Source organism: Phyllostomus hastatus, unplaced genomic scaffold, assembly GCF_019186645.2.
Source record: "Phyllostomus hastatus isolate PE091 unplaced genomic scaffold, TTU_PhHast_1.1 phas_scaffold_1674, whole genome shotgun sequence".
Lineage (NCBI taxonomy): Eukaryota > Metazoa > Chordata > Mammalia > Chiroptera > Phyllostomidae > Phyllostomus > Phyllostomus hastatus.
Window position 1 is genome coordinate 24,211,903 of NW_025334011.1, and position 17,471 is coordinate 24,229,373.

Sequence of the window (17,471 nt, forward strand, 5' to 3'; positions counted from 1 at the left end):
TTAAATCATTATAGGACTTCGAGGGTTTGATGAGTGTTCTGGACTGAACTGTGAATCTCTAATCCCCCAGTACCTCAGAATGAGACTCTACTTGGAGATAAGGACTTTAAAGAGTTCATTAAGTTAAAATGAGGTCATTAAGGGAGGCTCTGATCTAATCTAACCAGTGTCCAGAGGAGAAGAAGGGATTGGACACAGACACAGATGGAAGACCATGTGAGGACGCAGAGGAAGATGGCCACCTGCAAGCCAGGCAGAGAGGCCTTGGAGGAAACCAACCCATCCCACACCTTGATCTTGGATTTGCAGCCTCCAGAAATGTGAGGAAGTAAGTTTCTGTTATTTGAGTTACCCAGTGTGTGGTGCTTAATTATGGCAACTCTAGCAAACTGATACACTCAGATACAGGAGATCCTCAAATAATGCCATTTTGTTCAGTGTTGATGAGATGTCCTAGGAACTTAACTCTTGTCTGCATCAATTAGCCTATGGTAAAATTGGTTTTGCTATCCTTTTGCTTCAGTTCCAAGAACCTAATGAAGATATTAAGTAAGGACTTAACAGATGCGTAGAGTTGCAAAGGAGGTAAGAAAGGAAGGGAAGACACTTATACAGTGGTTTCCTATACTGGGCACCCTCATTCAGCAGCTCATTGAACACCCATCATAAGCCAAGTTTTGTCCCAGCTGCCAAGGATTCAGCAGTGAGCCGCCAACACATCCCCTGCCCTCGAGGTACTTCGTCTATTGGTCAGCTCTCCCAGGGAGCTTGTTGAAAATGCAGAGCAGCACCCACTGAATCAGAGGCCCTGGGTGCCACCTACTGCCCTGAATAACTTATATCCTGATAAGAATAAAGGTATTAGATCCTTCCTAATTGCACATTTAAAGAAGGAAATGTGCAATTCCTTCCTGCACATTTGGGGAAAGGAAATAGTGTAAGTTTCTATAGCTGATGTGGAGGAGCCTGTGGGACAGAAAGGAAAGGAAGCCAGGATTGAGAGGGGCTGAACATCTCCGAAATGACCTTCACCTACATCACAATCTAGCCTAAGGGCTGCTCTGTTGTTAGGGTTGGTAGTTTTTAGAAAACCAGATGCAAATAATGTCATCACAGGAAAATGTCAGTGAGAAAATACAAAATGACAGCCACATAGAAAGAAGAGCATTACATGAACAATGTTCACAAAAAGAAAAGACTAAAGAGAATTTTGCTGTTGTGTTAGTTATTTTAAAAAAGTCTCTCCTTCCTCATCTCCTAGGAAGCTTTAGGCATACATGACCCAAGTCATTGCCTTAAGGCACAGACCTAGGTGTGGAGCCAAGAGCCTGGACCTCAGCATTAGGAATTGCCTCTGGTCTTTCCCACATGCATTTGGTGGGTGGTATTAAGAAATAACAACTTTGACTATATGGAGTTCCTTATAGTTGGCACATCACCTTCCCAGCAATGGTGTGATGACATTTTTTGGCGGGGGGCGCGGTGGGGATGCCGGAGAACCTAAGGTTCAGAGATGGAAGTGGTGTGTCCAGGCTACAGAGCTAACAAACAATGGGTAACAAAATGAGAATATGGGTCCCCTGACTGTCAGGGGGGTGTTGGTCCTGATGTAGCAGTCTGAACAGCAATCAGCATTTAAATGTCCAGTGAAGACAGAGCTACAGTCAAGGGTTCTGCTTTTCAAGAATGAACACACCACCTTGAGAGGTGCCTCCAGAATGCCAGGAGAGAGTGTCAAAGTTTATTTTAAAGGGCATCATCTCTATGTACACTTCCATTCTTAGTCTGCACAGGAGTAAAATTGTTTACTAGATTTATATAGAGTTGGAAGATAGAGGCCAGGTAAAGAGAGAGGAGAACAATAGCTTATATGACAAGGTGTGTGACTGGCAGGAAATTTCATTCGTTCATGCATTCATTTAATAAATATATACTAGGTGTCGGCCACTGCTTTGGGCACTAGGGATCCCACAGTGAGCAAAACCAAAGCCAGTGCTTGCCATTCACTAATAAAATGTCCAGTCTAGTGGGGCAAATGATCACACAAATCACACAAATGTATAATTCAATCTGCGATGTTTTTAGAGGAAGGACAACAGTCAGGGAAAGCTTCCTGAGGAAGTGACATTTGAACTGAGTTCCTAAATGGGAAGTGAACTCCGGGAAAATGTCCAGGGTGTGCAAAGACGGAAGGGAAGCTTCAAGTAAAGTACACTAAAATATGGCTTTAGAATTGCATATTAATAAATTAAAATGACTCATGGAAAGAACATGCAGGGGGAGGTCAGAAATAATGTGGAGATTCTAATGCAAGGGAACTTATTCTGACTCCTCCACATCCTCCCGTCCCCTCCCTGCTCCCACAGCAAGGCAGCAAGTTTTTAACTAGATCTTTAAAAGCAGGGTCAAGTACAGATGATACCCCGCCATATTTGCCTTGGGTTTCAGAAAGAAGCCAGCTTCTAGGATTGAGTGTTTGGAAGGTAGTGACTTCCCAGTTTCTGATCCAGCATGTAAGAAACCTGGAAATCATCACTCTGTCCTAACAAGTAAAAAGTTGAACAAACTTTTAAAATCAAAAACTCTTAGATCCATAAGAGAAGTGAGGTCACAGGGCAAAATGCTGCTCCCCAAAATGAAGACACTGACAGGCAAACACAGCCAATGAAAACAGTGGCAATCTTATCAGAGCAGCGATCTCCATGGGAACCAGGCAGGAGAATCTGGACTGTGATTGGCAAATATTGCTGCACGCTCAGTGTGGCCAACTTTGAGAGTTAAAAAGTCCAGGAGGATCAAGTCACCAGGTGTGGAGGGTGCAGCTTTCGAGTTTTACCTCCTAGATCTCTACTGGGTACTCACAGTGAATATCAGAAACCCCCCTGGTGGGTGGAGCCAGAAAAGAAATGGTTGTGACATAAGCCAGAGCACTCTGTTCTTTTGAACAAGGTCTGCCCTCACAGAGAATGTATTCAAACAGAGCCTCACTGACCTGGGGAAGGGAAATGCCCAACTGCAGCCCACTCTAGCCACACTGTCCCACCCCTGCTTGGGGTGGGGGTACTGAGAAACACATGTAAAGTTCACAGTCCTGAGGCTGACTGAAGACTGAGACATAATCATAGGACTCTAAAACACTTCTCCTCCTGTGATATGTACAACCACATTACTCAGGAGCTATTTATAGTAGTTCCTACACTCGGTACATCGTGCTGGCTATCAAAAAAATATTATAAGATATCCACATAAATAAACCTATACACTGACCTTACAATCACCATAAAAATAACTGGCTTACAGATGTAAATGTAAAACACAGAACCATAAAACTCCTAGAAGATAACCTAGGAAAAAAGGTCATGCCCCATATGACCTTGAGTATGGCAATGACTTTTTAGATGTAACACCAAAGTCATGATCCATGAAAAGAAAAAGGTGATAAGCTGGATGACATTAAAATTAAAAACTTTCTGCTGTGAAATACAGTGTTAAGAGAATAAGAAGACAAGACACAGACTAGGAGCAAATATTTGCAAAAACACACAGATAAAGGATGTATATCCAAAATATACAAAGAACTCTTAAAGCTCAAGAATGAGAAAACAACCCCGTTGAAAACTGGTCAAAGACTTTAACAGACACTTCACTGAAGAATATCTACAGATGTTAAATAAGCACACAAAAAAATGCTCACATTATATGTAAGTCATCAGGAAAATGCAATGTAAAACAGAGAGATAACACCACACACCTATCAGGATGGCCCAAAACCCACACACTGACGGCACCAGATGCTGGAGAGGATGTGAGGCAGTAGGAACTCGCATTCACTGCTTGTGGGAATGCAAATGGCACAGCCACTCTGGAAGACAAGTTTGATTGTTTCTTACAAAACAAAATATGATCTTGCCATACAGCCCAGCAATCTCACTCCTTGGTATTATCCAAAGGAGCTGAAAATGCATGTCCACACAAAAGCCTGTAACTCTGCACATGAATGTTCATAGCAGCCTTATTCAAAATTGCCAACACCTGGCAGCAACCAAGATGTCCTTGAGTAGGCAAACATATCAAGGAACCGTGGTCCATCCAGACAGTGGAGTAGTATTCGGCGCTAAAAAGAAGTGAGCTGCTAAGCCATGAAAAACATGGAGGAACCTTAAATGCATATTACTGAGTGACAGAAGCCAGTCTGAAAAGGTATATACTTTATAATTTCAACTATATGACATTGTGGAAAAGGCAAAACTATGACACAGTGAAAAGAACAGTAGCACTCGGGGCTGTAGGAGAGAATGGAATGAGTAGGTGAGGCACACTCTGTATGATACTATGATTGTGGCCACATGTCGCTATGTATGTGTCCAGACCTGTGGAATGTACAGCACCAACAATGAATCCTAATGTAAGCTATACACTTTGGGTGATGATGGTGTGTCAATGTAGTTCATCAATTGTAATAAATGTCCCACTGAGTAGGGGATGTTGATAATAGGGGAGGCTTTGCATATGAGGGGTCTGGGGATATATGAGAACTCTGTACTTTTGGTTTAATTTTTCTTTGAACCTAAAACTGCTTTAAAAAATGAATTCTATTAAAATAAACTTAAACTGAGCCCTGGCTGGTGTAGCTCAGTTGATTGGGCAACATCCCACAACCTAAAAGGTCACCTGTTTGATTCCCAGTCACCACAAACCATAAGGTCACCTGTTCATTCCCCAGTCACTGCAAACCAAAAGGTCACTGGTTTGATTCCCTGTCAGGGTACATGTCACGGTTGTGAGTTTGGTCCCCAGTGGGGTGTGGGAAGGAGGCAGTCAATAGGTGTTTCTCTCTCACATCGATGTCTCTCTTCCTCTCTTTCTCCCCCCTTTCCTTCTCTCTACAATCAATAAAAGAAAAAAACTTAAACTGACAGATGATATGTAGTAGCCATATGGTTAGATTTATTTTACCTGGTGACTTATATTTACTACTTACAAGTAGGATATGATTTGAATCTGTTGAGGACAGAATCTGGGGTTAAGTATTTATGAAGGGTTCAATCTTATTTGTGAAAGGTTTTATTTTAGAAGCTGTTCAGGTGTATGAAGAGAGGCAATTTTGGTGTTTAAGGTAATTCTAACTTAATTTTAAAGACATTAATAACCAGCCTTAAATGTAAGACACAATTTTAAACTGTGCTGTTATGAACATTGGGGTGCATAGGTTCTTTTGGATTGGTGTTTGGGGGCTTTTAGGGTATACTCCCAGCAGTGGAATTGCTGGGTCAACAGGCAGTTCCATTTTTAGTTTTCTGAGGAAATTCCATATTGTTTTCTACAGTGGCTGCACCAGTCTGCATTCCCACCAACAGTGCACTAGGGTTCCCTTTTCTCCACATCTTCTCCAACACTTGTTTGTTGATTTATTTATGATGGCCATTCTGACCAGCATGAAGTGGTATCTCATTGTGGTTTTAATTTGCATCTCTCTGATGGCTAGTGTGCTGGAAGCAACCTAAGTGCCCATCAGTAAATGAGTGGATCAGAAAACAATGGCACATTCACACAATGGAATACTATGCAGCAGAGAGAAAGAAGGAGCTCCTACGTTTGCGACAGCATGGATGGAACTGGAGAGCACTATGCTAAGTGAAATAAGCCAGGTATTGAAAGACAAATACCATATGATCTCATCTTTAACTGGAACATAATCAACAAAAGGAAAACGCAAACAAAATATAAACAGAGACACTGAAATTAAGAACAATCCAACAATAGCCAGAGGGAAGGGGCGAGGGGACAGTGGGGGGAAGGGTGTTCAGGAACTACTATAAAGGACACATGGACAAAACCAAGCGGGAGGGTGGAGCAAGGGAGGGAGGTGGGTTTGGCTGGGGTTGGGGGGAAAATGCAGAGAACTGCATTTTTAAATCACAATAAGGCAATTTAAAAATATATATGTAAGACACAATTTAAAAATATGGATGGCCTCTTCAAAGTTGAGCCAGAAATGAACAGATGACGGTTCTCATAGATCTTCACATCAGAATAAACAAAATAGAAATACCTGTTTTAGAGCCATGATTCTCCAAACTTTGATGCCTTCATTTGAGGCTGGAGAAATAACATCTTTATATTTTGCCACTGAACTTGAAAATGACTGTTGTTAATCTTTGTTTTTTCTTTCATAAGTGCAGTTGTGAGTATAGACAACAGTCATTCTCAACCTGGATCTGTGAATTTCTGAATCAAAACAGAAGACCATGTATCCAGATCCCCCTTGGAATGCTATCACAAAATTCGAACGTCAGTCAGCACGCATGGCTGGGAAGTCGCAGGTGGGTGTGCCTGCTTCATCTCAGTTGTGCACAGAGCAATTGTTTAATTCAACACATGGCTTGTAATCAACCATGGTAGGAATATTTACACAATGGAAATTGGGAAATGCTACAGATTTGGGTTTTTGTTCCCCTGCAGATCTGCTTGTTAAACATTTACTAATACCCCTCTGAATACAAAGGTCATTTCCAGGTTGAAGGCATAGGCAGTGGGATCTCTTGAGAAGTGTGCAGAACGGCTCCCAACCGTCTCCCTGAAGTCTGGGAGGCTGGTTAGTTACCCACTGGATCTCGTCCTCAGGGGGCGCTGAATGTGGTCCTGGGGCCACATTGGGGCAGTCTATCCCCAAACACCACCACGTGCCACAGTGGCATAACTGTCGAGCTCACCTGGGTCAGTGTACTGATCTCACCTGGGGCACTGAAATGGCTTTTGACCTCAAATTTCTTTTTCATTATGACTCATTCTGCTCATTGCTAAAGACTGAAGTTCTTGAAGTATCATCTTGAAATATAAAACATTTTCTTTCTCCATTATTTTTCTAACAAAATACCAACTATTCCACATGCTATTCAACGTCCTTCAGCATTACCTGTCCCAAATTTAACTTTCATAGACTCTCCTTGTTAGTGCTCCCATCAGTTTGGACAAAATTGCTTCTTAATTTGCCTTTTCTTATCTCTGAGTGTTGGCTCAGGCTGTGGTCTTCTTCTGGAATGCCTTCTCCCTGTAACCACGTCATAATCATACCTACATCTTAAGATCTTGCTTAACCATTACTTCCCCCATGAACTTTCTTTGAACATTTCAGCTAAAAGAATTTTTTCTTTTTAACTCATTCATTATATTTTAACCTTAAAACTCTTCTCTTACACTGTCTTGTATTGCAGTTACCAGTTGGATGCTTTATCTCCGTGACTTCACTGTTTATTAAGGGCATGGATTATGTCAAACAGTATCAATATGTCATTTGTCACTAATATTTAATGATTGTTACTAGTTATTATTCACAGTGCCAACTGCTTTATACATAGTATCAAACATAGTATCCACAGCCCCACTTTAAAGGGGGACTATTATTGGGCATTGATATACCTGTTTTACCCAGAAGGTATACCCTTTACCCAGCCATTGTTACAGCTAGAATTTGAACTCAGGCCCATGATGGCAGGGTCTTTGTTTAATTCAGTGCTGTATCCTCAAAACTCAGAAAAGTGACAGGTACATGAAAGGCACTCAATATGTGTTTGTTGAATAAATTAATAAACTGTATTTCCAAGCACAATCTCTTTGACATTATCTAATCAGTAAATATTCTATCATCATCTTTAAAAATGAAGAAAATTGGTGGCTGTCCTCAACATTAGCTAAATAGTATTAAAGTTGCCCTGTTACCTGTTATTGACAACTAAATGCAAAAATACTGACTATATTTTGTAAAATATAGGCTGAATAATAAAAATGTAATTTATTGAGCTCAACTAATATCAATGGCTTAAAATGTAGCTCTAATGTAAGGGAACCTGGCACTCTAAGGAGTTCAGTGCATCCCAAGTCTTATCTCGACACTCTAGCAGCCACCAGAACACCTGGTCTCCAGATCTGGGTCTCAAAATACCATTCTTCAAAAAAAAAAAGGCACTACAGAACTTTGAAGAATGGCTGATTCCAGCACTGAGCTGGGAAAACACAAGATGAGCCTGAAACACATGATCGTGCCAGAAAGTAGGGAGTTGCTCATCAGAGGGTGGAAATGTTAGAAGAACACAGGAACCAACTGGACGGAATTCCCACTGACCAGATATGGGACAATTTAAGCAACAAAAATAAAATAAAATATATATAGTAATGGAGTATAGCTCATAAAACAAATGTCCATGGGTCCATACAGATATAACATATTGAATAAATAAATGGATAGAAAAGACCTCTTTTTCTTACATTAGAATTGCAATTAATAAATGTAGAAGGAATAATGGACATAGAAAATTACAATTAAGCAGTAATAATTGTTGCAAGGGAGAATCATCAGTGGATGGTAAGATTAGTGAGCAATGAGATAATGAAAAAAACCAACAGGATGTTTGCACAGTGTCTCTAAGACAGGGTGTCAAACTCATTTTCACCAGGGACCACATCAGCTTCACGATTGCCTTCAAAGGGCCAAATGTAATTTTAACTCCTTAGCAGTTAAGGAGTACTTACATTTATACAGTCCTACAATTATTTCAGCCCTTTGAAGGCAACCACAAGGCTGATGTGGCCCCCGGTGAAAATGAGTTTGACACCCCTGCTCTAAGGATACTTATTATTACAAAGGGAAAATAGTAACCTTCCGGTGGGAAACCTGGCTGTTATCAAAGTGCAAAAAAGACAGCAGACACCATGTATTTCCAGCTATGATGCATGAGAAAGGTACAGCATCAGTTGTGTGGTATTCTTGCCAAAAATGCAAACACCAGGCAAATCTAAATTCAAGGACATGCTTCAGAATGTCTATCCATATTCTTCAAAAGCGGCAAAGTCATGACAGCAAAGAGAGATGGAGGGACCATCACAGATTGGAGAGGACTAAGGCGACATGACAGCCAAATGTGGTGTGAGAGCCCAGACTGGATTCCGAACTAGAAAAATAACAGTAGTGCGGCCAACAGCAAAATTCTTCTAGAATTTCTAGTAGTTCTATAGATTAGTTAATAGCTAAGTGTGCTAGGGTTATATAATATGCTAACATGATGGAAGCAGGGAGAAGGGTTTATAGGACTCTACTATTTTTGCAACTTTCTGTCAATCTAAAGTTATTTTGTAGAAAACGTTAAGGAAAAAATTGTATATGTTTCATTAAATCTATTTTTCCCCAAAGATGGGGCCCTAATAATCTACCCAATTTTACATAGAAGTCTGGGGAGATAGTAAATCTAGATCTTGGATTATAGAATCAAAGTTTAGAGTTTAAATAGACCCTTGGAGAAGCAACCCTTGCATCCACGTCACTTTCAGGTGAACAGAGCAAGGCCAGGAGGGCTGCTGAAGTCACCCCGTCTTGGGGGAACTGGTTCTAGACCCTTTTATCTCCACTCACTTCTACTTCTCTTTCTGACACTGATGGAGTCAAGTCCAAGAACTCTTTCTATTAATTAATTCAATTTAATCTAAAGTGACAAGGTCTTTTTTAACTTTATTTTTATTGTTGACACTATTACAGCTGTCTCCAGCCCCCCACCCCGTGCCCACCTCCACCCTGTGCCCCCTCCCTCTGGCCGCCACCACACTGCCATCTGCGCCCATGAGCCATCGAATCTGCGCTCTGGCTAATGCCTTCCTCTTCTTTCATCCAGGCTCCCCTCCCCCATCACAAGGTCTTTTTGTGTCTAATGTGTTTATAATAAAATGATGAAAACCTTGCTTAAGAAGGATATAATGTTTTGCTTTTCATAAAAACTTGAGTAGCGGCTGGAGAAGTGAAAATAAACCTCGTATCAATTCGAAGGAGCTCAAGGTTTGATTAAAATGCATTATTCTCTTTGGTTAAAGCCACCCTTTTATTTCTTCTCATGTGTAGCTCCTCTCTTGCTGGGTTGTTTGCTCTCTCTCTCTCTCTCTCTCACACACACACACACACACACACACACACACACAGCACTTACTAAAAGAGAAGATGGGTCATTTTAGTACATTTGGTGTAATTTTCTGAGATGGCTTCATGATCTCCTCATCATCTGTCGGGGGCCGGAACAAGACACTGACAGCCTTGGCATTCAGCCCATGTTTTCCTCCGGCTTTTATTGCCTGTGCAATTTCTGCTCCTCAGCAAAACCAGCACGTCCCTCCTCCACCCGCCAGGGTCTGGACTATGCATTTAGCAGATGGCCTTGTTATACAATCATGTTTAACAGAATTAGACAAGATCACTGAATTTCAGGGATTCCTGACCATCACAGCTGTTTCTTCTCTGAAATGCTTTCACTCAATTAATATGTGTAAGATGCTCCTCTGGTCAACCTTAGTTTTCCAGTGAGCACCAGTGTGGAAACTTGAACACATCTACTTTTTGAATAGGAAAAAAATTTTGGTGCCAGCAATAAAAAATACTTATGACTCTTATTTACATATGTGTGCTGATGACAATATTAGGGAGGACCCCAAAAAACCCAGAATTATTTTTCAGAGGGTGGGTCCCTTGTAGTACAGGCTCCCCCCACTAGGTGAGTGTTCTAGGAACCCATCTGTAATCGTGTAGTAGCTGGTGTTGTTGTGAGAGGCTGCGTTCAACTTCAGAGAATTTCTTTTTGAAGACTCAACACTTTTGCCCACTTCATAATGGGGTGATTTACAAGCACACCTGCCCACACCATGCTGAGTGTTCAGCTTGTTTGACCAAAAAACAGCATGACCCCACCCCCTGTGCTGCACCCTCTCTATTCACCTGATCTTGCCCTGAGCAACTTGTTTTCGTTGCCTGATGAAAAAGTTTTCAAAAGGAAACGTTTTCCAATGTGGAAGGGGTGAAACAAAAATGGCAGAGGCACTAAAAGGCATCAAAATTGACAAGTTCAAAAACTGTTTTGAGCAGTGGAAAAAAACATCTCAGTAGGTGCATTGCATCAAATGGAGAGTATTTTGAAGGTGACTGACGTTTAAACATGTAAAAATAAATACACGATTCTTTATAAATAAATTCCAGTTTGGGGGGGCCTCCCCTTGTATTTATTGTAAGAAGTCTAAAAACAATACTGAAAAACAATACTGAGTAGTTAAGCCAGATGTTAGAAAAATGATTCCAAATATTGTTTCTATAACAGAATCTCTATATTTTTACAACTGAATCTCCCATTTCTATCCATTATACCCTACTTTTCTTGGGACGCTGAGTCAAAATTCCAGGCTCCTCTTTAACATCATGTCTTCCTCCCACCCCACCTCCTCTGTCTTCCGTCACAGCCCATCATTACCAAGTAGTGTCTATTTTCCATTTACACTACTTTGTCAGTTCCTTCCTTTCAATTGCCATTGTCATCATCCTAATTTGGGCTTAATTTGTGTGAAACTAAACACCCCCAAATGGCTAAAGGGTTGAGAGGAAGAGCTTTTGCCATTCCTGCTACCCAGTAGAGCATGGTCATGAGAAATGGTAGAAGTCCTTTATGTTTCATCTTCCCAGGGGACAGGCGAGTGGTGGAATTAGACCATAGCTGGGCGGCAGCCTCACAACAGCAGGAGCCACCTCCAGTGAGGACCCAGCCACCGGGACAGTATGAGTGGTTCTCAACCCAGCAGGGTCTCTGTAGCTGTGTTCTTACTCCCATAGTGCTACATGTCTGGGGCAGGGGAAGTAAATGTCACACTCTAAATTAAGTTTGGGGACTATGGGAACTGAATAAGCAAAATAAAATAATATAAATTAGTGCGCCTAAGAAAAAGAATAGCTCCAAAATACAGAGTCTTGTTTTAAAATTTGATTGAAGAGCTGTCATTTATTAAACTGTGTTCTGCATAATCTCATTTTAACGTAACCACATCATTTCATTCTATAAGCAATCTAATTTCATTTTTATACCAACATATAATGGTCTTATTTTACAGATAAGGAAACTGAAGTCAGAGAAGTTAAGAAACTGTCTCCTTTGTATATAGCTAGGAAACAGGGGCAGTAAGTTTTGAACCTGTCATCCACCTCCAGCATCCTAGAATGCAGGTTTTCAAAATCTTCGGTGGCCTTACCTGTCTGAGGAGTTAAGTAGCTTTGATTCTGTTCATGTTCATCAGGTTGATATCCCTTTCTATGATAAGCCATTTTACAATATTTTGTAAAAATACCATAAGACCTTTCCCAACACAGAAAGCGTACGCACACACAACCCAGTGAAGTGGGTATTATTAGCCCCATAGTACCAGAAAAGAAAACAGGAGCTCAAAGAAATCCAGTCTCTCGTCCACTGCCACACAGCTCGTCAGTGAGAGTTGGGGACCCAAAAGCAGTCTGATTCCCCTTTCCTTGCTCACAGGCACTCTGCTCAATGATATTAAGTCTGAATCTAGAAGTGACTGCACGAGTAAGGCTTTCCACCCTTGTGGAAATGGAGGCTTGAGAGCTAAATGAGATTCATTTATAGAAAAATAGGGAAGTTACATGTCTAATTCCTGAGGTACACCTGTACGTTTCAACTCTGCTATGCTAGTCACCAGGCCTGGTCGCTGGCCTAAAAGACAGTTTTCCTCTCAGTAGGTCCCTGGGGATTTGGTGTCAATGTAGAAAGGCTTTTTGGGGGGGGGGGGTGGCATTCTTATTGCAAGAAAACAAGGATCAGAGAAAATGTTAAATAGGGTCATAAATCACGAGACACCTATATTCCCATATAAGAGGCGGAATCGGGGCCAGAACCAGGTCTAATGAAGAGGAACTCTGAAAGCCTCAAGACTATCATAAGGGATAAAAATTCAAATCAGTGGCACTAATGGTCTCACCTTAGCGGAGAACATTTGCTTGACACAGATGAATACATACTGTATTAACATCATCAGTCACTACAAATTGAATCAGCCTCAGTAGATAAAGGTATTGCTAGCAAATGGCCTCGAATGACTTCTCTCTGACTGTTAAGAAGGATGAAAAAGACATATTTAAGAGGTAGCCTCTCTGTTCCCTGTCCTGCTCCTCTTTCCTCCCCTCCCTCCTTGAAGGGAGTATGCCTGGAGAGAAAAGTTGTTTCATATTCCTCTCCTCCCTGGCCCTTTCTTAGGAGACTTCACAGGAAGTCAGTGGACTGGCTATTTACCGATACACCCCTTATTTCCTTGAACTTTGTCTGAGGCACAGCCTTATAAGGAGCAATTACTTTCTAAATTAACTGTCTAAAACTGCAACCCAGGAGTTGAATGTCATTAATCACCCAACATACAATATATTTTGGGAAGAAATCCCATAGAGGATATAAATTTTGGATTATTTAATATAGAATACAGTACTATACAGTACTATATTTTTTGGGGGGAGACACCCCCCCAAATAACAAAAACTAACCATCACTGATTAGACTCATACAGTAAAACCTATGAAGAAAAATTTAACTAGATGCTCTTGAAATTGCTGCAGGTAGGATGCATTAGTATACGAATCCATGTACAAAGCAATGCTCATCCACTCTGAGCCCACTGTCATGTCTAGGCTGGTGCCATGACTACTTCTTAAAAATGTGTAAGAACATGCTGCAGTATCCTCTCTGCCCGATCCCAGAGGGGAAGGGAAAGCTGAACAACTGAAATCAGTGATGTGTACTTAGGCAGCCAGTTGATTGGAACGCTGCCCCAAACCAGAAAAAGCTCTACGTATGGAAAATACTCAATTAGGGGAGGGGTGGTGGAAAGAGACGAGGCTTTAATAAGTAGTTGAAGCTGTCAGTTAACTATTAATGATTTCTAAGTATTTATTGAAACCATCTTAACATAACCAACATAAAAGTGAAAACTGAACCCTAAAACCAAGAAGTCTAATGTTCTCTGCTGAAAACCCTGATTACTAAAACAATTCTTTAAAGCCAATCCCAGTTTCCACATGCCTGCACAGAACGCGAATGACAGCGCTCTGCTTCCCCAGCTGCCTGCGTCCTCGGTCTGGTTCAGGTAATCAAGGACAGTTTGTGATTTCTATTACGAACCAGTTCTTTTTGCTTCACTTTAGAATGTTCGCTCCATCTTGGAAAACCCAAAGTACGGCTGAAAAATATTTATGCTCTAAAAACGTGGGCTTTAGGACAGCGACGATGAGGTTCGCAAGTTAAGTAATAGGAACTGTGAGATCAAAAGGGAATATGTAAAATGAAGTGCTCTAGAAAGGCATCCCATGCAAGCTGTCTTTGTCGACCAAATTACTGAGAGGCTTCAAATAGAAATCTTTGTTGCAAAGTCAACAAGTTTTATATCCACTGCAGTTTTTAAAAAAGTCTTCTTGCTTTTTTTTTTTTTTGACAGGAAAGGGGTTTACCCCTTTGTTTGGTCTACTTTCAAATTCCTGTGCAAGTCACTCTGGAATCCGACACAGACCCTGTGTGTGCTGTGGGTGAGCTGGCCTTCACCTGTCTGAGAGAGCTGCGTGCACAGGATGCATTTCCCAGGGAATGGGCTCCTTCTAGGAAGTGGGCTCTCTTAAGGGAAAAGAAAGAAACCTTACCTGGGTAATCATTCTTGTCTATGTCTGAGTCTCCTCTCAACGTGAAGCCGAAGCCAGAAGGCATAGTCTGCGAGGCCCACATTCCTTGCAAAATTTGGGAAGCCTTGGTGTTTAAGCCGTGCCGGTTCCCGTTGTAAATGAACACTTTGCCTCTCTGATCTGGGCCTGCAAAGGGTGCACTGATGGCAACGTCTACAGAGACACATGAATGCATTTTGTAAATAAAGAAGAATGTTTTGTACTACAATTAAGCACAATCAAAGAGCAGTACCATACAGTTCAAAGGGCTTATTAAGTTTCTCATGAAAATTTGTAGTACTGCAGCAAGAGTTCATTATTTGTTGTCTTTTATCCACTCAACGCAAAAGGTACAATACAAGATACTTAATACCAATACCTGCCAAAGGTACTAATGGATACTGATCTGGTGAGAATAACCCCTAGGCTATTTTGCTAGAGCAAACTCCTATTCATTCCTTGAAGTTCAATCAAGAAACCTACTACATGTTGGTTCTTAACTTAGAGGCCCTGAAAATGGGGTACCCAAGACTTTGTGTGAGCTTGCATGTTGAGGAGAGAGTACTTATAAGACATTCATAAATTCCTAACTTAAAGAACCACAACCTTAAACTAAGAATTTAACACTATTTTACTGCAAACATTGAAGATGACTGTCAGCTGAAGTTTACAGAACAATTAAAATTCAGCATCATCTATACATAACCCGTGCAGATTAATCAGAAGGCCATATTACCTGCTAATACACAAACATATATTTATTTGTTCTTGACTTGGTACATATAGAAGATTCTCTAGTTCTCCTCAAGTCACTATATCCAAATATCAGTTTTAAAAATGACCTCTGCCTTTATTTAGAGTGGTTACATAACACCCTAAATCAACTTGAGAAAATTTCCATGTAACACCTATATTAATCAAAACATATACATTTTAAATTGCCTTGAGATTGTTGATAGTTTATTAAAAATCAGCTGTATCACACACACCACTGTGAATATCTCATAATGTCCAGGCAACAGCAACCCTGCATTACAACACATAAACAGTTTCCGCACACTGCCACAAATTACCATTGTATCCGTCTTGGTTCAGGTCTCCTAGGTGTGCCACGGCGCTACCAAACCTTCCGAAAACCTCGGTGCCTGTGAGGACCTGCGGGTCTTCAAAGAGGAGAGCGCTCACTTGCATATACAGGTAAACTTGACCCACTTCTCTAGGGTTACTCTCGAATTCACGTTCCATAAAGAGAGGGGCCCCAATCAATATGTCATCCATTCTGTAGGGAACAAACACAGAGGTCAGCACACTGGCAGACATGAGGTCCTTTTGGGACATTTTAAATCAACTACATTAGTACATTTCCATTGGTATTTTTCCTTTTGCAAGGGCATTTTACAATCATCATCTTTCTTTCACTGTTTTGTATATCTATGGAATAGAATGCTGTGAGAAAACAAGAGTTGCTAAATCATCACATTGAAATTTTTAACTCTGTTAAAAGCGACTACTTTAAGAAAACCATAGAAATTTCACCCTTTTCAGCATTGAGTGCATTTCCAGAAACTGTGATACACAAGTGAAACATATCAAAAGGACCTAAATACATTTTTGTAACAGTGGATTACAGGTTTCCAGAATTTATATAACTATAAATTTAAATTATGAAGTTTTCTTGCAATAATAAGGTTTAAAACAAATTTGTCCTATTTCCTGTTGCTATCCTCACTTAAATAAAATAGAGACCAGAGAGGGTTATAGCACTGGCTAGAAAGATAGAAAATAAAATTTTCATCCCAAAAGAGATATAAAATTTTTTTTAAAAAATGTAGGTATTATAGCAGAAAACTAATAGATAATTTTTAAGGTTGAAAAAAATTCAAGAAACAGACACCTAACCACATTATTTAGAGATAAAGACAAACACCAAGAGAACAAAAACCAAAAATGGTTAAAGGTATTTCCCTTACAAAGCCAGACAGCAAAAAAAAAAAAAAAAGTAACAGAATAGAGCCTTCTAAGGTATTCAGGGCTTTAAAAACATATACATACATTATAGTCACATGAACCAAAATTCATAATTTGATCTGTACTAATGACCTCTATTAACATCCATCTGGAGGCGCCCAACCCTGGAAGTGCTATACAGTGAGTGACCCCAGACAGAAGTACAAATCTGCATTTGACTTGCATATCTGTGTAGATTAGCTAATATGTATAAGTTTTCCAAGTAAACTAATTACTAAAATTTTATCATTAATCTAAAAGGCAGGGATGAAGTGGCAACAGATATTGAGAGCGAGACACTTCTTTTACAGTAATCTGCAAGACACGCCAGCATTACTCTGGACCACCACTCTCTCCAACTTGTTTTCCTTGTAGCGCTCATCGTATTTCTCAGGATGATTAAACAGATACCCTGTGTACCAACTATATTTAAGATACTATGAGAAGTGATTTAAAGAATTCAGTGACTCTTGGGTCAACCCTGTTCCTAATTAACTGAAAAGTGAGGTCAAATTGCTCCTCTTATAACGATAAACAAGGAAGGCACAGCAAGAAGTATGAGTGGTCCAAACGAAAGGCTGGGAATTCCAGATGGGGAGAAAGCCAGAGCTGGTACTTGGAGGGTGTTAAGGAAGGCTCAGGGAAGAGAAAGTATTGAACCTGAGTGGGATTCTGACAGGTAGATCTAGAGGCAGGCTTTCCAGGTGGTGGCGCTGTGAGCCCAGGCTAGTGTTCCTGAGTGGCGTCAGGGAACAGTGAGTGGTTTGGAAAGCTCCATGCTAGAGGATGCCTATGATTTCATTTGGAAAAATAAAATATACAAAGAATTCTTAAAATGCATAATATGAAATAGCAATAATAATATATAACAATAACATAAAATATAATACTGTTATGTATAACCCTATATGTTATTATTATATAAAATCAATAACAGATGGTCATATAATACAAA

General features: G+C 40.4%; 1 protein-coding gene across 1 annotated transcript in view; it reads right to left on the bottom strand.

The window, feature by feature from the left end:
• Nucleotides 1–17,471, bottom strand: part of ITGA8 (integrin subunit alpha 8) — a 170,508-nt gene that overhangs the window by 88,045 nt on the left and 64,992 nt on the right. Inside the window, exons 12-13 of the mRNA XM_045857952.1 lie at nt 15,583–15,788; nt 14,492–14,683 (exon numbers count right to left, since the gene is read on the bottom strand). Coding sequence (XP_045713908.1) covers nt 14,492–14,683; nt 15,583–15,788 — 398 coding nt within the window. The remainder of the gene's footprint in view (nt 1–14,491; nt 14,684–15,582; nt 15,789–17,471) is intronic.